At 50.7% G+C, this 22,821-nt stretch overlaps 1 protein-coding gene across 1 annotated transcript; it reads left to right on the forward strand.

Moving 5' to 3' along the window:
- Positions 1 to 400: 400 nt before the first annotated feature.
- On the forward strand, positions 401 to 22,282 carry MAN1B1 (mannosidase alpha class 1B member 1). The gene is given in 14 exon segments (XM_063082143.1): positions 401 to 451; positions 454 to 618; positions 1,188 to 1,296; positions 1,972 to 2,108; positions 8,921 to 9,072; positions 10,857 to 10,966; positions 12,245 to 12,430; positions 13,214 to 13,362; positions 13,658 to 13,846; positions 19,410 to 19,600; positions 19,836 to 19,956; positions 20,504 to 20,701; positions 20,779 to 20,910; positions 21,482 to 22,282. Coding segments are annotated over 14 exon segments (2,094 nt in total). The 3' UTR covers positions 21,686 to 22,282.
- The last annotated feature ends 539 nt before the right edge of the window (positions 22,283 to 22,821 follow it).

Genomic DNA, 22,821 nt, shown 5'->3' on the forward strand with positions numbered 1-22,821 from the left:
ACGGCCCACGGTCCGCGCCGTTGCCATGGCCACGGCGGCGCGATGTGCGGGCCGTGAGCGATCGGCGCAGGCGGGGCAGGCTCCAAGGGCGGTCCTCAAAAAGCGCATGCGCGCTGCGCTCTCGACCGCCGGCAGATCCGAGTGGACCGCGCCCCGCAGCCCGCGCAGTTGCCTTGGCCACGGCTGCGCTCCGTCGAGATCTGCGCAGGCGCGGATTGGCGCAAGCGCGGTGGACTTGACGTCACGGCGCAAGCGCGGGAGTCCTCTGGCGCAGGCACCATAAGACAAACACGCGCGCTGGCGGCAACGGGCCCATGCGCAGGCGCAGTGACGCGACGAGGGACGAGGCCCATGCGCATTGGCGGTGCAGCGCGATGGGCGGGGAGGTGACGGCGCCGCGATGGCTGCCTGTGAGGGTCGGAGCAGCGGAGCTTTGTGCCCCTCGCGGAGCTGCGCTTCCTGACGCCGCCAGTGCGCGGCGTGCCCTGGGCCGTCGCCCCCGCAGCTATGTATCCGCCGCCGCCGCCGCCGCCGCCTCGGGAGTTCATCTCGGTGACGCTGAGCCTGGGCGAGAGATACGACAACAGCAAGAGCTGGCGGCGGCGTTCGTGCTGGAGGGTGAGGGTCGTTCGGCGTCTCGTCGCGGCCCCGGCCCCTCCCCGCGGAGAGGGGTGGGCGGCCGTTCTCGGGGCCGCGGGCTCCGCCGGGCCCTGCGGGATGGGGGTCGTGGTGCAGCGCCGCAGGCCCCCGCTAGGGTCTGGGTCCGTGTGTGCGCGCTCGTGCCGCGCGCCGGACCCCTCTCGGAGCGGGGGCTCGAGGGTCCTGGCGGGGTGTGGCCCCACCTGCTCAGCTGCCCGGGTGTGCGTGCTGGTCCTGGGCTGAGCGGCCTCGGCACTGACCGGAGCCCTGCAGGTGCCTGCCCGGGTCGGCGCCGGAGTCTCCCTCCACTGTTGCTGCGGTAGCACGGAAATGCTTCTCCGTGCGTTGTCATCCCCATCTCACGTGAGCCAGTGCATTCTGTCTTCTGTGATGGTGGCGTCCCAGCAGTGTAACCGCTGCTGAGAGGAACGTCTCCCCGTTCATAGCAAGTGGAACTGAGCGCTGTATCTTCACTGGATTTTCTCCAGTGAAGGGACTTTCAGTTGTGGTGTTTTCAGTAAGAAACGTCATCTTCTGTCCCCTCTTAGAAGTGGAAGCAGCTGTCGAGATTACAGCGGAACGTGATTCTCTTCCTCTTGGCCTTTCTGATTCTCTGTGGACTCCTGTCCTGCATCAGCTTGGCTGACCAGTGGAAAGGTATCAGAAACACCTGTGCTGAGAATGGTGTTTGTGTCCAGGGTTGACTGGGCAGAAGTAATCTTGCATTCCTCCTTAAAACGGCTCCAGGGAGGCACATATCACAACAAGTCAGCGAGACATGGAGGTAAAGAGAAAGATAGAGCTGCGTTTAACCACCTGGCTAGAACACAGATGTTAGTTTGATGCTGTCTGACTCCTTTCTAGGTATTTGGTATTTCCAGCTTCTCTTTCTCATAGAGAAAATCAGGCATGAGCTTGAACGTTCAGTCTGAACACTTACATTAACTTCATAGGACTCGTTACTGTGTCCTTGAAAAAGAGCAGGCCCTGGTGAGGACTTAGAGCTATCTCCTGAATTTCTGTAAGATTGCTTCTTTTAGGCAGAAGGGTAAAGAGCTGCTGCAGGTTGCTCAACCACGTTGTGCTTTCTGGAATGGAAAATATTAAGGTGAAGTATTTTTAATTGAGTGTTGTAGATGACGCAAACTGCCAAGTGTTTTGAGAAAGATATGATTCCCTTAGGACATTTTTGAATTCATTTCAGTGACTTTTTGAGGGTCTCAGAATGTCCTTTTATAATGAATAATGCCTGTCTTGATGTGTTTATGAAACAGTTTAAATTTCTTCTAGGCCTTGTGGCATATTTGAGGTAAAATAGATTGTCTTGTTCAGCCCTGAATGGCCGGACGCCAGAAGAGCAGAAGATGAGCCGAGAGATCTCTGGGTTGAAACCAGCAAATCCACCCGTCTTACCAGCTCCTCAGAAGGCAGAAGCTAATCCAGAAAACTCCCTGGAGATTTTACCTAAGGTACTTTGAGTAAATTACGTGTGGGGTTGTAAGTGGAGTTTATTCCAGAGACATTTAAAAATAGTAAATAACATTTCAAAAAGATGGAGAATTATTTTCCCTACCGCGTGTTCTGTATTTCTACCTCACACTCCCTCATTCTGGGCTGGTTGGATGATACTTGGGGAAAGAAGGAGGCATAGTCTTCCTGCTGCAGGTTGCTGTTGTGTTAGATGGTAGCCACACAGTGATGTGCAGAACAGCCCTGTCCTTTTTCTCGAGGGGCCACAAGCTGGGAGGAGAGGCAGGTGAGAAGCCAACAACTACCAGGAGCAGGTGGCACTGGGTGCAGGATAACAGGCAGCACTGACATGAGGCTGAGATGGGGACTGATCCAGAGGACTCAGGACAGCCTGTCTGAATCTAAGGGCCGGGAAGCCCCAGGGGAGGGTGGGGAGAGCAGGCCTAGAGCAGAGTGAAACTGCATATTCCGGAAATGAGATTCCCCAAAGGCTGGGCGAGGGAGGAGGGGGGCTTGGGTCAGTCCTTTGTCCTGCAGGTCCTCATGGGTGTAGGCAGCCTTGGAGGTTTCAGTTGACATGCATGGGACTGTTTTAGCTGGAACAGGAGGTCTGAGAAGCTTACTCTGACCCTGCTCTGGCTGCTCTGTGAAGACGGGGTGCAGAATGGTCAGGTGGGGGGCAGGAGGCAGGAAGAGTGATGCTGCCTGGCTCGTGGGGACAGCTGTGTGGTTGCAGGAAGGCTGCCTCCACAGGACTGGGCTGTATGAGGGGGAGCGAGGGACTCCTGGGTGGAGGGTCTGGCAAAGGCCGAGCAGGAACTGGTTTGGGGCCTCTGAGGTGCTCTGTTTTGGATCTGCCCAGTTTGAGGTGCTTGGGAGGCACCGTGGAGACGTAATTGGCCCATGGTGCCATGTTCAGAGTCTGGGCAGGGGAGACAGGTCTCAGGAGTCCCCAAGTACAGATGGTGCAAGTCCTCAGGAAAAGGTGGAAGAGGGGGCCAGGCTTAGTCCTGGGGCCCCCCGACACTGGGAATTTTGGAGTGGGGGAGGAGGTCAGGGCAGTGGAGTCTAGAGATGGGTCAGATGGCAGGGAGAGAACAGGAAGGCTTCTCTGTCGTGAGACAGATGGCTCAGGCAGGAGAGCCTGCGGTGGGCATGGCTGCTCCAAACCCTGGGGAGGCCCTTTGGGTGTTAGTTACTGTTGTTGGTGTGGCGCATCGCCTTGGGGGCTTCCTCTGTGGCCCAAGTCCTTGGGGCCAGGTGGAGGTTTCCTTCCCTGCAGGGCTGTCATGGGGAGAGAGTCAGAAAGCCCTTTCTAAAAGCAGTGGGGTTGGGGGGCAGTGAGTTTGAGGGCTGCATCGTGGGAGCTTCACATCTGAGAGGGCACTTGTGTAGTGTTGGCCTATCCCAAAGAACTCACCCTGTGGTCCAGTGGGTAGAGACATAGGTTTATTAGCCTTACGGGACTTGGAAGTTGCTGATGGGGGCCGGTCAGCTGGATATCTCCACCGCCATGGGATACGTACAACAGGTATATAGTGAACAGATCAAGTAGGGGTGTAAGTTATTTGCAGGCTTACATGCAGACCCTCAGCCAGCTCACATAACTCAGAGCACGTGGGAGACCTGGCTGAGTAGATGAGTTAATCTACTCGCTACTCTCCTGGTGCCAGAGTGCTTTAGCACCAGAGTGCTAATTCATTTACTGAGGGTCCCTGCTTCCTCTAGTCTTCCATTTTTCTTAGAGAGGATGTGCCTTTCCTTGGGTAATTACCTTGGCAGGGGGTAGGGAGAATAGGGCTGTGTCCAGCATTTACCCTACAGGAGCACCTTCACTCTGTGATGGGGGTGTTTTGTTTTCACATAAGAAAGTCTTACAAAGCTGCTGGACTTACTAGGGAGGGATGGGAGTACAGCAGAGCAGAAGCAAGCTGCCTGCGTACTGAGTCTGTGTCCTGCTCTTCTGAAAAGTGGCTGCTCCACAGGAGACGTGACAGGGCTGAGGGCGTGTGGTCAGGGATGGCCACTGGACAAGGCCATCCTCCTGGGACTGTCTTGCTCCTGAAGGGTGATGGGCTGCTGCATAAATCTGGGATGTGAGAGTTTCCATCTTAGACAAGGGTCTAGTGTAAGAGCTGACTTTCTCCAGTTTAAAGCTGACAGGCATTTCTAGTACTTCTTTGGGCTTCTCTTTTGCACATGGAATGTCATAACTCTGTGAAAGCAGATTGTAGCATTTCTCTCATTGAAAGATGTGTTTCTACTGCTTGTAAGCATCCCATACGCCAGTGTCTGGTGTGTGGTGCATATTCTGCATGTTTCTCTTGTGTGGACTCGGGGCCACACAGCCCTCTGAGAGCTGTGGGAACCTCTCCTGCTCACACTTCACTCGCTGGAAGGCCTCATCAGGGATGGAGCTTTGTTTTTGCCAGACCCTTCTCTGTTACTGTTTGTGTTTTTTTGACTGATTCAAATGTTATAGGTGCTTAGAAGAGAAAATTGGGATGTTCAGAAAGGTACAGTGGGGAAAAACAACCATTCATTACCACTCTACCCAGGTATTGAAATACCCGGTGTGTTTCTTTTACTAATTTCATTTGGGTACACATATGTCTAAATAACTGAGGGCTTAGTGTCTGTGTGGACTTGTATTGTGCTTTTTTCGTTCATGTTATGAGAATATTACTTTTCTTATAAATTTTTATGGGTCCATCTTCCGTTGCATTGATACGCTGCAATTTGTTAGATCGTTTCTCTGTTGAGGATATCATCTTCATTTATAAGTAGTGCTGTAATTACTTCCTTTGTACGTAAACCATTATTGGGTCAAAGATGGAGAATATTTGGAAGTCTTGTGATCTGGTCTGTAGTGCTGATTTAAATAGCTTCAGAGCTTGTCCCCGCCTGCAGTGCAGGAGCATTGGCTCAGCAGTGTCCTGCCAGCACTGGGCACTATCAGTGCTGGAGGGGTTTTCCAGTGTGACAGTCAAAAGATGGAGTTTGCTTTCCCCGCACTCTTCTGTTTCCACCTAGAAGTTGGCCATCTTCAAGGTATGAATAGTCACGTGAACTTTCCCCTTTTGTAAATTGTCCATGTCTTTTGATTATTCATTTTTAGGAATTTCATGTCTTTATCATTTGTACAAATGTTTACTGAGTTAGGAGATTTCATCGTTCACCATGCATGCCTTCATGACTCTGTTAGGCTTAGAACTTAGAGTTTCAGAGAACTTTGCTATGTATCAGCAATAACCAATCATAAAATATCATTGAAAAGAGATCTCCTTCACGATACCACCAAGTTCATATGAATAATCCTGGTACTGAGATGTACAAGATCTGTATGAAGAAAACTACTAAACTCAAAAGACATTCAAAAAGACGTAAGTGATTGCAAATACTGTGTTTTTTACTATAAAGGTATAAATTCTTTCTGAATTAATCTATAAGTCCGTTCAAATCCCCATCAGAATTCCAACTTCTATTTTTAAATGACATTTGAAGAGATTATTCTAAAATTCACTTAGAAAATGTCAGGGTAAGAAAACTCAAATTTCCCTACAATATCATAAAACCATGATCACTAAACATGTGGTGGTGATTCAAGTCTAGACCAGTACATGATTGAACTGAATGAAGAGTCTAGAAAGAGATAAGGAACTCACAAGGGCTTAGTGTGTGGCCTTCCAGATTGTGGGCAAAGGGTAGACTCCTCAATAAATGGTATTGGGACAGTTGGCTGTCTATTTGGGAAAAAGTAAGGTAGATCTGTAGCATCCAACAGACACAAAAATAAACACCACAAAGAGCCAAATATAAGAAATTGGAAAAGTATATCAGGGAACACTGGACAGTATCTAACAATCTTGATGGAGGGAGATACAAAGCTGAGAAGCCATGAAGGGAGAGATGGATGGCTATACCTTTGTGAAGGCTGAACACCTGTGCTCTCAGAGAAGTTCGTGTGCTGTGTCCTCAACAGGTGGAGAGTTCCATGTGTGTGTTGGGCTGATCGCTTTATACTGCTGTTCAAGTCCTCTTTTTCCTTATTGATCTCTGTTTGGTTTTCATCCATTTTTGAAAGTGGGGTATTGAAGTCTTCAAGTTACTGTAGAACTGTCCATATCTCTTTTCAGTTCTGTCCATTTTTTTAATATATTTTGGGGTCCGTGGTTGGGCGTGTATATGTGTATGATTATTATATCTACTTGGTGAATTGATCCTTTATTCAATGGATACAGTCCTTTGTACCTTCTAACCTTTTTTGGTTTGAAGTCTTTTGTCTAATAGTAATACAGCTGCACATCTTTCTTTTGGTTGCTATTTGCATGGAATGACTTCTATCCTTTTTTTTCCTGACTATTTTGTTTCTGGATCTAAAGTGAGTCTTTTATAGACAGCGTAATTTAACTTTTTTTTTTCTTTTAGCCCATCAGCAGATGTTACACCTCTTTCTGTGTAACGGAGACGCAAAAAGATTACTCAAAGCAACATGAATGTGATGAGAAGCCCAAAGGGACTGCACCTCAGCAACTCCTCTGTTAGAAGGAGAAACTGGGTACAGCCCTGAGTTGGTTTTCGTTTCAGTTTTTATTAAAAAGACAAGGAAATTACAGGAAAAGAACAGATGGTTAATCAACCATAGTAAGAAAATAAAGAAATGGGCTATGTAACAATCTTCATCCTAGCATGCATGGTTCAAAATAGTGTAAACAATATACCATCAAAAGAGTCGTAAATCTAAGCTAGGTGACATACAAAAGAAACAATAGGGCAATCATTAAAGTGCCTGACTTCTTGAGAAACTCAAACGGCTTAAAGCAAAATGTGGGAAAATCTCCCACGTACTAACTAATCTAGCAGAACGTCCTTGGAAATCCTAACTCACATATTTTCCCATCAGTTAAGCTTTGTTGTATTAAGGGTTATTGCCCTCAGAACAATCCCTGTTTAGTTTTAGTTCTTTTGTTCACATTAAAGGCTTTAAACCTGTGTGAGTTTCCTTCTCACAAAATCTTCCCCCATTATATTAACAATCAGTGTTGGGCCGGCCCGTGGCTCACTCAGGAGAGCGTGGTGCTGATAACACCAAGGCTACGGGTTTGGATCCCTTTATAGGGATGGCTGGTTGCTCACTTGGGAGAGTGTGGTGCTGACAACACCAAGTCAAGGATTAAGATCCCTTTACAGGTCATCCTAAAAAAAACAAAAACAAAAAACCAATCAGTGTATATAATCCCTTACCTAAACAGTGATTGGAATTGATTCGGTGGGCTCTTGCCCCCTAGCTGTAGGCTCTTGCCTCCTATCCAAGGACTTTTGTCCCATACGTGTATTACCTAAAAACCCTATTTAATAATCAAATAGGAATCAAAATTTCTACAAGCAGACATGAGAAAGAGTGCTAATGTTACGTGTGGATTAGGGTACTGAGTAATTAGGTCTTATGTTGTGTTGCTGGGAAAATAAGTTGATGAATTTTAAACAAACGTGCATTTCACCAGAGCATTTTCTCCCTCTTGGTATCTTTTGTAAAGAATTATTTGCATATAAGCATAAAAATGTATATGAAAGAATGTTGTTGCTTCATATTTTCCCTGCTTTTATTTTGTTTTAGTTGTAAAATACATTCTTGTTAACGAGTGAAACAGTACAGTACTGTACAGTGGGAGAGATCAGGTCTCACTCCCCATTTGAACCCAGACCTTTGAGGTGGCCCTGTTAACAGCCGCTTGAAATCCTTTCACAGAGAAGGGGTTTGGGGTTATGTATAAAAAAAATAGGACACCGCTATACTGGGTACTCTGCTATTTGCTTTATTTCTTTACGACACATAGTAAACATCCTTTTAGGTCACTAGATATGAACCAGATTTTTAAAAAATAGTTGCATAGTTTTTTAGCAAACATTACTTTCTTTTAAAAAAAGGGGCTGGCCGGTTAGCACACTTGGTTAGAGCACAGTGCTGATAACACAAGGTCAAGGGTTTGGATCCCCATACCAGCCAACCACCAAAGACAAAAAAAGACATTGGAAAAAGTCTACAGATCCCTGTACCAGCAGCCACAAAAAAAAAAAAAAAAAAAAAAAAGTCTAAATATCCATCAGTAAGTAAGTGTGTACAGAGTCATGGTTTGTTAATGCTATGGAAAACTGCAGCCATAGAAAAGAATGAATTAGCCTCTAAATTAACGTGGAGGGCTCTAAGACTCATCAGCAAAGGAGAAGGTGCATTACAGAGCTGTACTTTTCCTATGATGCCATGTATGTAGGGAAGAGGCAGAGGACGGGACCCTGTGCCTGCACATAAGGCCCATGTCAACCTGGACAGGGCGCCCCAGGTGTGAGGGGTGATGACCTCGGCAAGGGGGAGCCCAATTCTGTGTCGTCTCAGTCTCTTAGTCTTGGTCATGAGGACGTGGCTTCTTCTACTCATCTGTGAGGATGAAGAGCAGGATGTTTGGGGAGCAGGCCTGGAACTGTTGTTCTTCCTGGCTCCCATCCCTAGGGTCTTTGTTCCAGCCTCTCTTGTTAACCCTCTAGGATCTATGACAGCTTTGAAATATTCCACAGCAGTGTAACGCCTTTGTCCAGGGCTGTGCTAGCCAGCTGCCAGTGTCCCTATAGCTTGTGAGGAGCTCGTGTCCCAGGTCTGCATGTCCTGTTTGAAAGTGAGGGTGAGCACCACACAGCCTGTCCACAGCACTGCGTGGTGCATTGTCTGCACATCAGGGAGTGTCCCAGAGGCATAATAAAGAGCAGTTCGCAGGCAATTGAGTTATTTTCACATGTGACTCTGATTTTTGTCCAGAAGCCTCGAAAGCATTTCCGACGGGGACCACCCAACCTGCAGATTAGAGCCCCCGGTAAAGACTGGAAAGATGGGACCCAGGGGGTTGCTAAGAGGGAAGAAGCCGCTGGAGACCCACACCAGGAGGAAAACACACAGAGGACGGTCATCAGGTACGAAGGGCATCGGGATAGGGCTGAATGTGAATGGGTGTTTTTCTGTGTTCTGACAACAGAGCTCACAAGAACCAGCATCATGTCTGAAATACGTTTTCCATGTGAAACAGACAGTACCTGTTCTGTAATCTGTCTTCATTAACAATTGATTTCAGAATCATTTTTTATTTTATTTTATTTGTTTATTTTTTAAAAAGATGACTGGTAAGGGGATCCTAACCCTTGACTTGGTGTTATCAGCACCGCGCTCTCCCAAGTGAGCCACAGGCCATCCCTATATAGAGATCGGAACCTGCAGCCTTGGTGTTATCAGCAGCACACTCTCCCAAGTGAGCCACAGGCTGGCCCAGAATCAAATTTTTTAAAGTGGAGGTCAGAGCCAAATTAGGATGACCCCACTTATATGTAGTGACGTCCTGGGGCAGGGCCATTTTTAATGCCTGTGAGGGGTGTGTGGGGGGGTGTGCGGGAGGGGAGGGTCTGAGGATGGGGAGCAGGGCTCAGGCCTTCCCTCCTGCAGTAACAGCCGTGGAGGCAGATAGCTGGCTGTCCAGCCTTCCCCCTTTCCCGAACCCCCCCGTCAGGCCATCAGCAGAGTGAGAGGGGGCTTTCCGTGTGCCAGGCTCCCAGGACACTGTCTCCTGCCACTGTCCCTGCCTGTTCAGCGTCCAGGTCCCAGGATCCTGATGAAGCCTTGATGCTGGAGGGGTTTCACCCTCAGTTCCTGTTCAACGATGCACTTTTAAAAACATTGTTGATGTAGTTAAGTCCAGGGCAGGGGGACTCCCTGCAGGTGCCCTCTCACCCTCCCCTGGCACAATGACAGTAAGTCTGCCCTGAGCTCTGTGCCTAAGCAGTGTGGAATACAGGCAGTGGCCAGGCAAGGTGCTGCCCTACAGGAAGGTCGGAGGCGCTCTCAGCCTGGAGAGATGGGCTGTGGGGAAATGGGATAGGGGGTCTTAAACGTATGAGAACAAGACAGGAACAGGTGTTGATGTGTTCACCCAAGAGAACAAATACAGCCCTTGGGAGCTCTTGTTAATGTCTGCATGAGTGAAGGAGGCTTTACTCTCAGAGTAAGAGCATTTGAATTCAGCTTGTGAATGTACTGCACTTGTCCTCCCAAGATGTGAGCCACTTGTGCATTCAAGAGGCATTTAGCTAAACCTGAGGCAGACTCATCATGGGTCCTTAAAGAGAATTTTGGGTCCAGCCACCATTAGGAGGCTGTGTGGAAGACTCTCTGCCCCTTTTGCGATCTGCCGACTATAGACAGGGAAGTTCGGGGTGGCCGTGTGTCCCGTGTATAAGGACAGTCCCAGCCTGTGTGGCCATCCACGTGTCCTAAGTTTATCTCACTTTCACTAGTGCCCCAGTTTGGTCGTAAGTCATTCGGCCATCCACCTCAGAGGCCCTCAGCCTCTGGCCACTGCTTCCCTCTGCGGCGTGGTTTCTCATGATTCCCCACTGGCCTCACAGACACCCCACGCCTCAGTCTCTGACCTCAGGCAGCTCCCCTTTCCAGGCCATCCCTGGCTTTGTTTTCCACATCCCAGCACGACCCTGACTGCCCGAGCCTGGCACGGTACCCTGATCCTGACTTCCTGGCTTCGGTTCTGAGCTCTGTTGGTTCCCTTCCACTCAGCAGCCTGTGCGCCTGCTGCAGGGAGATGCGCCTGTGGGTGCAGGGCCTGCTTTCTCCATAGGTGTCTAGTGCAGGGGCCAGCGGGCAAGGAGCTGTTTGTGGCACTGGTTGATTGCGCTTCCTTCCCTCTCTGCAGCTGGAGGGGGGCAATGATTGAGCCTGAGCAGGGCAGCGAACTCCCTTCAAGAAAAGCAGAAGCCCCCACCAAGCCTTCCTCGCTGGCAGCCAGGACTCAGAACCAAACAGGTGAGGCCTCTCACTTGGGCATTCTGACCAAGAGAGAGGTGCACCAAGTCGAGGCCATGGCGTGCAGCCCTCCTGCTTGGCCTGTGGCTACAGCTTGTCCTGGACCCCACGTGCTGCCACAGGTGCTCAGGCTCGCTCACTCTGTGCAACCTTGGTGATAGTGTGTGGCCTCTTGATGGCTGGGTGTCCCCGTGTCTGAGAACTTAGCAGAAGGTACACATGTGGGCAGGTTGCACTGTGGGGTGGGTGGAGACATAGGGGCCCTTGGTGTGTCCTGTCACCTCTGGCCTCATGGATCCTTGGCACCTCAGTGGGTTACTTGGCTCTCAGTACCATTTGTTGAGGCCCACAAGGTGCTGGCCTTTCACTAAGCTTTGTGTGTGTTGGCTCTGAGGCAGTAAGTGCCTTCACGTCCCCATCCTGCAGATAAGAAAACTGAGGCTTAGGTCAGTCACTGCCAGGGCTATTTGCATTGTGAGTTGAGAGTCAGGCCAGGCCGCTGAGTCTGGAGCCCACACATGAGGCCCTGCTCTGAATGTTTTGCCAGGACTCGCAGCCCCTAGGCTGTGAGGGACACGTCGTGAACCCTGTGCAATAAGATCCACACACGAGGTTGTGTGCTGTGTGTGGTCCCGTCCAACACGGGAAAAGAAAACTCCCCAAATTTGAGATGAGGGCGCCTCTGGAAACGGCTACAGAGGGGACTTCGGTGTATCTGCACCATGTCATTTCCTGGTTAAACACCTGAGACTGACATGGCAGAGTGTTAGTATTTGTAAGTTTCGGATGTTCTTGTCACAGCATCTGCACCAGTCAGTATTTAATATTTCTAAATCCAAATTGCCCACAGCAGCAACAGGACACTCTGCAGCACTTGCCTGCTGCTTCAAAGGCCTTGGCTTGCTGTGCTGTCCCTGTGGCCTGTGGGAATGCTGCCCCTGTCCCCTTTGACCAGAGGCATCCATGGCCCGAGAGGGACAATGCCTGCCGGGGCCCCAGGCAGGTGGTCGGGGACCAGGGGTGGTTGTGTGTGGCCCATGGGGGCCTGGCGCCCTTGACGGGCGTGTGCTCCCCACAATTCCCACTGTGGCTTCTGTGTCCCCAACCTTCCCTGCGCTCCACTACTGCCCTTCCCACCCCCTTTATTCTACCCATGGCACCAGCCAATGTTCCCCCATCCCCGCCCACTGTCAGCTTCACTTACGGGGGTCACAGAGGGACCCTGCCCAGTCACCAGGACCATGGCACCCACACCCTGTGCTCTCTTGCTTCTTGTAGTGCCCCCAAACTTCCGCCAGAAGGGGGTGATTGACATTTTCCTCCACGCATGGAAAGGATACTGCAAGTTCGCCTGGGGCCACGACGAGCTGAAGCCCGTGTCCAGGTCCTTCGGCGAGTGGTTCGGCCTTGGCCTCACTCTGATCGATGCCCTGGACACCATGTGGATTTTGGGTCTGAAAAAAGGTATTGTCTTATCTTCAGAGTGTGGGCAGGTCCTCCCTGCGTGACACGTGGGCTGAAGCAGTGTGTGAGGCTGCACGCTGTGGGCGCTGCTGTGTCCACCCGAGGCGGGGTTTGCCCTCTGAGTGCGGGAGTGGACTGGTCCGGTGTGGTGGGTTCCTGTTGCTCTTGAGTCCAGACTCCCAGGGCGCACTGAGCGTAGCTGTCCCCTCACCCCTGTGAGAGCTGTGAGTGCACTCTAGAGGCATCCAAGGGCTGTTTCCAGTCTGTTTCTGTTGCGGTGGGGGACTTAGGGTGGGGAACTCGAGGTGTGCCGTGGACCCATCCTGGCTCCGAATCTCTGTCATGTCCTTTTTAGACCATACATATTTGGTTTAAATTGGGAGTATGTGTCTTTAGTCATTTCTTTCTTTCTTTTTTTTTTTTTTGGTTGCTGTCCAGTATGGGGATCTGAACCGTTGACCTTTCTTTAGTCATTTCTAAATTGATAGTTTAAACATTTGGTTAGTTTTTTTTTGAGTAGGTGGGAGACCAGCAGTAAATTACTCTCGTGGTCTTCTGTATCACAGCCTTTGACTGTGGAGCATCTGTGCTTGCATGGCTGCACTGCTGGCTCTGTTTTATCTGCATGTGTTGACCTCAAGGTTTAGCCCCTTGAGATGGGAGGTGACATTGAAACCCTGCATGAGCACAGCACACTCCAGGACATCTCGAAGGTTGGTAGGCCCTAGGAGAATGATAGAGCCATTCTTTTATTCCAGTGTCCTTTACTGTTTTATATTATAGAGTTTGAGGAAGCCAGAAACTGGGTGTCAAAGAAGTTACACTTTCAGAAAGACGTGGATGTTAACCTGTTTGAGAGCACAATCCGGATCCTCGGGGGGCTCCTGAGTGCCTACCACCTGTCCGGGGACAGCCTCTTCCTGAGGAAAGCTGTGAGTTCTCCTGGCTCAGGCACTCAGCCCTGAGGGTACACGCCCCTTCGGGTAGATGCAGGATGAGCATTCACGCAGTTGTGCCTTTAACCAAAGGGTTTGTGGGAGCTGATCTCCAGTTCTCCATGCTAGCTGACCCCAGCTTCTTTTTGCTGCTGTGTTGTGGGCATTGGAGAGTCATTAAGTGCGTGTCTCCCACTCAGTGCAATGAAAACTCACAGTGCGTTAGTGTGGAATGCAGAGGAGGCCTCTGTGTGGCCTGAAGTGTTGATTCTCTGCTGTGCTCTTGTACTAGGAAGATTTTGGAAATCGGCTAATGCCTGCCTTCAACACGCCCTCCAAGATCCCATACTCTGATGTGAACATAGGCACGGGAGTGGCCCACCCGCCCCGCTGGACCTCAGACAGCACGGTGGCCGAGGTGACAAGCATTCAGCTGGAGTTCCGGGAGCTCTCGCGTCTCACAGGAGTTAAGAAGTTTCAGGTAGGAGGGCTGGCTTTCCAGTTGGACGCGGCTTCCCACTGGAGCCAAACTTCCCTCCTCGCAGCAGGTGCCGTGTGCGCGTGCTTCTCTCTCTCTCTCCACTTTTTAAATCATAAAACGCACCTCAGATGTTCCCTTTTATCTGTTTTCATCTGTATAGTTCAGTGGTATTAAGTACATTCATAATGTTGTACAGCCATCAGCACCATCCATCTCCAGAACCGTCGTCATCTTGTAAAATGGAGACTGCATATGCACCACAAGTCCCCATTCCCCACTTTCCCCCAGCTCCTGGCAGCCACCGTCCTACTTTCTGTTCATTTGCCTGTACTAGTTCCCTCAGGTAAGTAGAACAGTGTAGTATTTGTCCTTTAATGACTGGCTTATTTCACTTAGCATATCTTCCGGTTTTATCCATGCTGTAGCATATCACAGAATTTCCTTCCTTTCTAGGGCTGAGTAATTCTCCCCTGTGTCTGTATACCACATTTTCCTTATTCATTCATCCATCGATGGATCCTTGGGTTGCACAGCTGCATTTTAGTAATTGTGAACAATGCTGCTGCTGTGAACATGGGAATACAGACAGCTGTTTGAGACCCTGCTTTCATTCCTTTGGGGTAAACACTCAGAAGTAGAATTGCTGGATCATGTGGTAATTGCATGTTTAATTTTTTGAGGAACCATCACACTGTTTTCCACAGCAGCTTCACTGTTTCACATTCCTGCCAACAGTTGGAGGGTCCAGTTTCTCCACATCCTCGTCAACACTCATTGTTTTCTGGTTTTTTTGACAGTAGCCATCCTAGTGGGTGTGCTTTTGATTTGCATTTCCCTGTTAGTGACGTTGAGTGTCTTTTCATGTGCTCATCAGCCATCTGTATACCTTCTCTGGAGAAATGTCTGTTTAAGTCCTTGGCCCATTTTTGAATTGGGTTATTTGTTTCTTGTTGAGTTTTAGGATTTTCGTGTATATTCTGGATGTTAACCCTTTATCGGATGTATGGCCTGTGAGTATTTCTCTTGTTCTCTGGGCTGCCTTTTTACACTGTTGGTCTGTCTTTTGATGTACAATTTAAAAATTTTCATGCAGGCCAGTTTGTTAATTTTTTCTTTTCTTGCTTGTGCCTTTGGTGTCATATGCAAGAAATCACTGCCAAATCCAGAGTTGCAAATCTTTCGCCCTATAGTTTTTCTAAGAGTTGTATTGTTTTAGGTCTCATATTTAAGCCTTTGAATCATTTTGAATTAGTTTTTGTGTATGGTGTTAGGTAAGAGTTGAATTTCATTCTTTTGCATGTGACTGTTCAGAACCATTTGTTCAAAAGACTGTCCTTTTCCCATTGAATGGTCTTGGTACTCTGGTAAAAATATTTGACCATATGTGCACGGGTTTCTTCCTGGGCTCCCTGTTCTGTTCCGTTGGTCTGTATGTCTGTGTTTATGCCAGTGCCGTGCTTTAGAGTAAGATTTGACACCAGGAAGTGTGAATCCTTCAATTTCTTCATCCTCTTCAAAATAGTTTTATCTGTCTGGGGTTCCTTGAGGTTCCATATGAATTTTAGGATGGGCTTTTCTATTCTGCGAAAATGTCACTGGGATTTTGATAAGGATTGTACTGACTTGCAGATCGCTTTGGAGAGTTTGGGCATCTTTTTTTTTTTTTTTTTTTTTTTTTTTTTTGGCCTTGCCTTCGTCGGGCTGTGGATATCTTAGAAACATTGTCTTCCAGTCCGTGAACATGAGATGCATTTTCCTTTATTTGTGTCTTTAATTTCACTCAGCAATGTTTTGTAGTGTTCATTATACAATTCTTACACTTCTTTATTTAATTCCCAGGTATTTTGTTTTATTGCTTATGATATTCACTATGGTTTTCATATATGGCTTTTATGTTGAGGTAGTTCCCTTTAATTCCTAGTTTGTTGAGAGTTTTTATCATGAAGGGGAGTTGATTTTTGTCAAATGCTTTTTATCAGTTGTGATGATTGTGCGGTTTTTCCCTTAATTGTGTTAGTGTGATGTATTACCTTGATTGATTTTTGTATGTTGAACCATTCTTGGATTCTAGGTATAAATCTCGCTTGATCGTGGTGTATAGTCCTGTTAATATGCTGCTGGATTTGGTTTGCTAGTACTTTGTTGAGGATTTCATCAGTGTTCATAAGGCATGTTGGTTTTCAGTTTTCTTTCTTGTGGTATCTTTGTCTGGATTTGGTACCAGGGTAATGTTGGCTTCATAGAATGAGATAGGAAATGTTCCTTCCTCTTCAAATTTTTTGGAAGTTTGGGAAGTACTGTTATCAGTTCTTAAATGTTTGGTAGAATTCGCCAATGGAACCATCAGGCCCAGGGTTTTGCTTCTTTGGGACGTTTTATTACCAATGTAGTCCGCTTCCTAGAGTAGGTCTATTCAGAATTGGTATTTCGTCGTGACTCAGTCTTGGCAAGTTTTGTGACTTTGTTCATTTTGTCTAGTTTAGCCTATTTGTTGGTGTACATAGTATTCTTTTATAATCTTGTTTATTTCTGTACGACCAGTGGTAATGTCCCCACTTACATTTCTGATTTTGGTAATTGTAAGCAAGTACAGTTTTGCTTGTACTTAAATCGTGTGCTTGATGACCCCTGATTTTTCATTATCTTGCTTTTCCTGAAGAATTTTGTGTCCTCGTTGATAAGAGACGCTTGGGCATGAACGTCTCAGGCAAGAAAGGCATTGACTAGAAAGCTGGTTCCACCCTGGTCCCGCCCATTCAGTTTGCCACTGCTGGTTATAGACGCTGTCCTTACTTCCTCGGGTGAGCCATCAGCAGGGTGTGTAGAGCTGGCATGTTTCCACTTGGCAAAATGTCCTGGACCCTCCCTCGTGTCAGTGCACGGAGGCCTTGCTCCGTAATGACCGTGTGGTGTCTGACGTGTTGAGGTGCTAGAGTTTTCACAGGCAGCTCTGTGCTGGTGAAATCTCAGTCAACTTTACCATCCTCGTCGTGTGGAGCTGCTGCCCGACACCCTCTTTTGAGGGGAGTTTGTCCCTGGTGAATTGCTAGGAGTGGCGCTGCCCGCACATGATGCCATGTGTGATTGGCGTGAATGGGGTCCGCCACAGGGTCCTCCTGGAGCTGATACCATGTTTGATCCCAGCATTTAAATCCAAACCTGGGGTTGCGCATGGAGTCTGACTGCCTTCAGTGGCCATCAGAGTGCTCTGAGAGGTTCTGCAGGCAGTCCTGCAGGGCCCCAGTGCCCTCTTGTTCAAAAGAGGCCATTTTGGTGCCAGTGTTTCACCCTTCCACACACACTCCAGACCACCACCGTGCGTGTGTGAAGAGGACGCTTGCTGTGCAGGGTTCGGCAACTCCAGGTTTGTCTCACTGCCTGGACTGGAGCTTTTGTACCTCCTGCCCCACTCCGGCTGGCACTCATCCGCCTCCCACCCTGCTCATGCTCGCACTCAGCGCTCGGCGCGGGTGCACTTAGTGCTCCAGCTGACACCTTCGTGCCCTCTGCCTGACTGGCACATGCATGCTCCTCTCCCGCTGGCACTCACATTTAAACCATTCTCTACCAGGTACTGCTCATTTTGTCCATGTAGCAATTATACGGTTGCTCTCCCCGTTTGACAGATGGGGAGACTGAGGCACGGAGATGGTAAGGGATTTGTTCAAGATCACGGAGTTTTGAGGCAGATTGGGAATACAAACTTGGCCAGTGTTTGTTTTTGTTTTTTCTTTCCAGTATCAATATTTATTAATAAAATGAGTGTAAAGAATTTTCAAATCCGGAAGTCCTTCACCAACATTGTTTAAAAGATTTCTTAGTTGTAGTAAAACACACTTAACGTCAGATTTACCATTTCCATAATTTTTAAGTGTGTGGTTCTGTGGCATTAAATGCGTTCACATTGCTGTGCAGCCACCACCTCCATCCAGATCCAGAACTTGTTCTCCTGAAACCGAAACCCTCTGTCCATCCCCAGCCTCCTCCAGCCCCTGGCTGACACCACGCTGCTCTCTGTCCCTGTGAATTTGACTGTGCTGATCTGTACTCGTGTGTGTGGAATCACAGTGTTTGTCCTCCACATCTGGCTCATTTCACTCGCACGACGTCCTCAAGCTCCGTGTGTGTCGCAGTACATGTCAGAGCTTCGCTCTTCCTCAGGGCTGAGTGCTCCATGGTGTGCATGGACCACATTTTGTTTGTCCATTTCCCTGTCAGTGGACGGTGGGGTTCCCTCTTCTGGCTATTGTGGATAATGGTGCACTAAATGTGGGTGTGCAGATCCCTATCTGAGTCTCTGCATGAGATTCTTTTAGGAATGCGCCCAGAGGGAGACTGCTGGATAATGCGGTAATTCAGTGTTTGCTGTTTAGAGGAGCCACCATCGTGTTTTCACAGTGGCCGCACCGTTTTGCACTCCCACCCTCAGGGCACCCTCCCCAACCCTGGTTATCGTGTGTTTTGTGGTAGCAGCTGTCCTAATGGCAGTGAGGTGTGTCTCACTGTGGCTTTGACGTGCGTTTCCTGACAGGGCGTTGAGCATCTTTTCAGGGGCTTATCAGCCATCTCTGTGTCTTTGGAGAAATGTCTCTTCATGTCCTTGGCAAATTTTTAATTGGCTTGTTCTCTTGAATTGTAGGGGTGCTTTATTTATTCTGTGTGTCAACCCCAGATCAGATATGTGATTTGCAAATGTTTTTTTCCATTTCGTGGGTTGTCTTTCTCCTTTTTGTGAAGTGCAGCTGGTTTCATTTTTGCTTCTGCTGCTTGTGCCTTTAACCTTGTGTCCGAGTGCCTGTTCTTAAGGCTGGACAGGACATGCGCCTCTTTGGAGAGACGTGTGCACTTCTGGTGCAAAGTGAAACACACTGTGTGCGGTTGCCTCACAGACACATAGAGGGAATTATTGCCACGTGTCCCTGAGACATGCACAAATGCCCGCATGTCACCTGGGCCTGTGTGGTTGCTGCAGATAAACAGAGGGAGAAATAAGCCAGGCTCAGAGGAACTTACAGTTGGTTTGGGTGTGTGCTGAGTAGAGGCCAGGAAAATCCTCACCACGTACGGTCCTAAGCATTCAGGTAACACGTGCTTGAACTGTAGGAGGACAGGGCACCTCATGCTGCTGCGTCACACCCATGAGTTCAGAGGAGCTGAGGTTGGTTGGGTCTTGATGGATGAACAGGAGTTCACCAAGAGGGCAAGGAGCTGGGGATCTGATGTCTTCAGCAGTGCTGGCTCAGAAAGCAGACGTGCCTGCCGTCCCTCCAGGCATAGGAGCTGCGGGCCAGGCCTCGGCTGGTGGTCATGAGGGTGATGTGTATGACCATCAGACATGTGCCATCGAATAGACGCTGAAAGCCATCCAGAGGACAAGGTCTGCCTGGTTGTCAGGGCCTGTGGCGTCTGAGCATGTCGTTCTGGCAGTGAGTGGTATGGGCTGGGAATGCTACAGGCCGGGAGCTGGAGCACCGTCTCCTCTGCTGGGAGAAAGTCAGGGATAGGGAAAGGAGGAGGCAGAGCCCAGAGAGCCCCTTTGCCGCTGTCCCCCTTCCTGCTGCAGGAGGCCGTGGAGGAGGTGACAAGGCACATCCACTCCCTGTCAGGGAAGAAGGACGGGCTGGTGCCAATGTTCATCAACACACACAGCGGCCTGTTTACCCACCTGGGCGTGTTCACCCTGGGCGCCAGGGCCGACAGTTACTACGAGTACCTGCTGAAGCAGTGGATCCAGGGTGGCAAGACGGAGACGCGGTGAGCCCTGTTCCTGCCCCCCTTGGACGCAGGGCTCCCGAAGCTCCACTTGTGCCAGTTCTTTGTCAGGAAGCAGCAGCTCTGCCAGGCACAGTCTAGGCTTTTCCATGGGGAATATGTTTACTTCTCATCACGGCCTTGGTGGGGGTCCCAGCTCAGTCCTGCACCTGTTCCTGCAGCCTGGGGGGCGGGTGCTCCTGCCTTGCCCTAACGATCCAACCTGCTGTGTTCACAGATTACTGGAAGACTATGTTGAGGCTATCGAGGGAGTGAAAACACACTTGCTGCGGCGTTCTGAGCCCAGTAAGCTCACCTTCGTTGGGGAGCTCGCCCATGGCCGCTTTGTTGCCAAGATGGTGAGTGTGTGCGTGGGCTGTGCTGGGCCTGTGGGAGGCTGCCCCTTTTTCCGTGGCTTGTAAGCCTCCTGGGTCTGGGTGTTGGAGAAAATCACAAAATCCTGGGCAAGGAATGTGACCTTTGCTACCTGACCTGGCCTGTCCCCATGACAACTCAGCACGCTGCGGCCTTATGTGCCTGCAGGTAGACACGTGCCCCCCAGGCCAGCTCCCCCCATTGCAGTCCTCCCTGTGGTGCCTGATGTGCAGCATGTTCTTCAAAAGTGTGGGGCTGGTGAGAGAGGCCGGCATGGCCCCAGGGAGCCTCCCTCCTGCCTCTACCCTGCCCACGTGGAGCAGGAAGTGTTCGGCTTGTGGTGAGCCATCATGTGCTGCCGTTCTGGCCATGATGTGGGTCACCAGGTGTGCTACAGGTTGGGGTGATATTCATTCCTGGGGGTGCTGATGGCTGAGAACATGTCTGGCTCCCAGTGTCAGTCCCCCATGCAGCTTCAGGCTGAGCGGTGTGGGTCTGGGATCCAGTGCTGAGGAGACCCTCTGATTCCAGGACCACCTCGTGTGCTTCCTGCCAGGGACTCTGGCTCTGGGTGTCCACCATGGCCTGCCTGCTGACCACATGGAGCTGGCCCAGGAGCTGATGGAGACCTGTTACCAGATGAACCGCCAGATGGAGACAGGGCTGAGTCCCGAGATTGTGCACTTCAACCTCTATCCCAAGGAGGGCCACCAGGATGTGGAGGTCAAGGTGCGCTGGGGCCAGGGTCAGCATGGGTGGAGGGCACCTGGAGACGGGCCTTGTCCTCAGCCTCTGTCCCATCCCAGCCGGCAGACAGGCACAATTTGCTTCGTCCCGAGACCGTGGAGAGCCTGTTCTACCTGTACCGCTTGACAGGGGACCACAAGTACCAGGACTGGGGCTGGGAGATCCTGCAGAGCTTCAATACTTTCACACGGGTGAGCCGCCAGCCACGGGTTGGGGAGGGTGCAGCTGTAGCCCCGACGTGGCTCCCCCTCCCCCCATTTGTGAGGCATGTGTGCTGTGCCAGTGACCAGGGTGCTGCCTGACACCCTGTCTAAACCACGAGGATCCTATGTCAGGGAAGGTCACGCCCTGCCCAGCCCCACTGCCCACCATGGTGTAGCCATATGTGGCCCGAGCCCCTGGCTCTCTGCGTCCTGTTGGTGTGGTCTGGGGCCTGACACCTCAGCTGCCTCCGTCACCTGTGCCTGCCCTTTGGCCTGGTGATTCCTGCCTTGTCGCCCCTGGCCCAGGTTCTCTGTGAGGCAGTTTGTGTCCCAGTCACAGGAGGGTTGTTGGCATTTTCCAGGAGTCTGGTGGAGTCATAGCTGACCTCGGGGCAGCCGTCACAGAGGCACCCTCCACCCCCGAGCCTGCCCACAGGGCCGTGTACACCACGAAGGGGATGGGAAGGCCGGGGGCTGGCAGCTCTTCCCAAGGGCTGGCCTTGGGTGTGGGGGTTTGGGGGTGCCCGATCCGTGTCAGCAAGCCTTGGCTCGTGTGCAGGTCCCCTCAGGAGGCTTTTCCTCTATCAACAACGTCCGGGATCCCCACAAGCCCAAGCCCAGGGACAAGATGGAGAGTTTCTTCCTGGGGGAGACACTAAAGTACCTGTATCTGCTGTTTTCTGATGACCTGAACCTGCTCAGCCTGGACACCTACGTGTTCAACACTGAGGCTCACCCCTTGCCCATCTGGACCCCCGCCTAGTGGGACAGCTCCCGGTGTGGGGACTGCTGGGTGGACAGAGGTGGCTGTGTGGGGTCTCAGCATTTTCCCAGGGCCAATGTGGTGCAGGGTGCTGCACGTGCTGCTGGGCCGTGCACGTGTGAGTGCACGTGCTGAGTGCACGTGCTGCTGGGCCGGCTCTGGGTCCACCTTGTCTCTGCTTCTAATCAGGACACTGTCAAGAAACAGGTGGGAAGAAAATCAGGGGTGATTCAGGGTGAGCCCATCCTCTGGGAGCCTCTGCCTTCTTCCCTGTGAAACTCGAATCGGCTCACGATTCCCAAAGCCGAATGTCCCCACCGGCCAACTGCAGGGAGCTTTGTGGTGGTCCCGGGGCCTCTGGCTGCCTCCTGGGGCCACTTGGAACCCCAGAGCCCATGCTGTGTTCAGAGAGGAGCAAGGGGTGGCCAGACACAGCGTGGCCCTGGGGCCACGGCTGTCAGGTTTACATGTTGGACTCAGGGACTCCCCTGGCTGCCCTGCAGTGGCTCCGCGGGCTGGGGTGGCACATTCCCCCTCCTCCCAGCCCACTCCCAAGGAGTGGCTCTCCCCAATCGAGATAAAGTCCATTCGCTGTAACCAGTGTGTGTACTCGGGTGTTGCTGTGGTTGGAGAGTCCGGGTGGGCGCTGGGAGAAGCACTTCTGTGAGAAGCATCAAAGTTCAGTCCCCGTAGCAGGAGAGTCAGAGAGATGGCCAGCTTCAGCCCCCGTGGAACCAGGTGTCACAACGTGGGGGTCAGGAGGGCCCGGGCCAGCAGGGAGGGTCCTCTTCCTCCTGCATCTCACAAGGGCCGCCTTCCTACCAAGCTGGAGGATGGGTGTGCACAGGCAAGGGACACAGGCCCTCGGGGGTCATGCAGCACCCAGTGGCCAGGCACAGTCAGCATCTGCCTGTGCTTCTCTTCTTGCTGTGGGGTGTCTGCGCCTCGGGTGCCCGAGCTCCAGAATATGGATGGCAGAGTCCTCCTTGTCCCTGCCACAGGGCTGACCCTGGACCGTGGCCAGGATAACCTCTTAATTGAACCTGGCCCCACCTTCCCTTGTCAAGTGTGAGGAGTCGATCTCAACTTCACCATTTCTGGAAGATGCCCGTTCCCTGTGGCCGCACCATGTGGGT

Source organism: Cynocephalus volans, chromosome 17, assembly GCF_027409185.1.
Source record: "Cynocephalus volans isolate mCynVol1 chromosome 17, mCynVol1.pri, whole genome shotgun sequence".
NCBI classification, from domain to species: domain Eukaryota; kingdom Metazoa; phylum Chordata; class Mammalia; order Dermoptera; family Cynocephalidae; genus Cynocephalus; species Cynocephalus volans.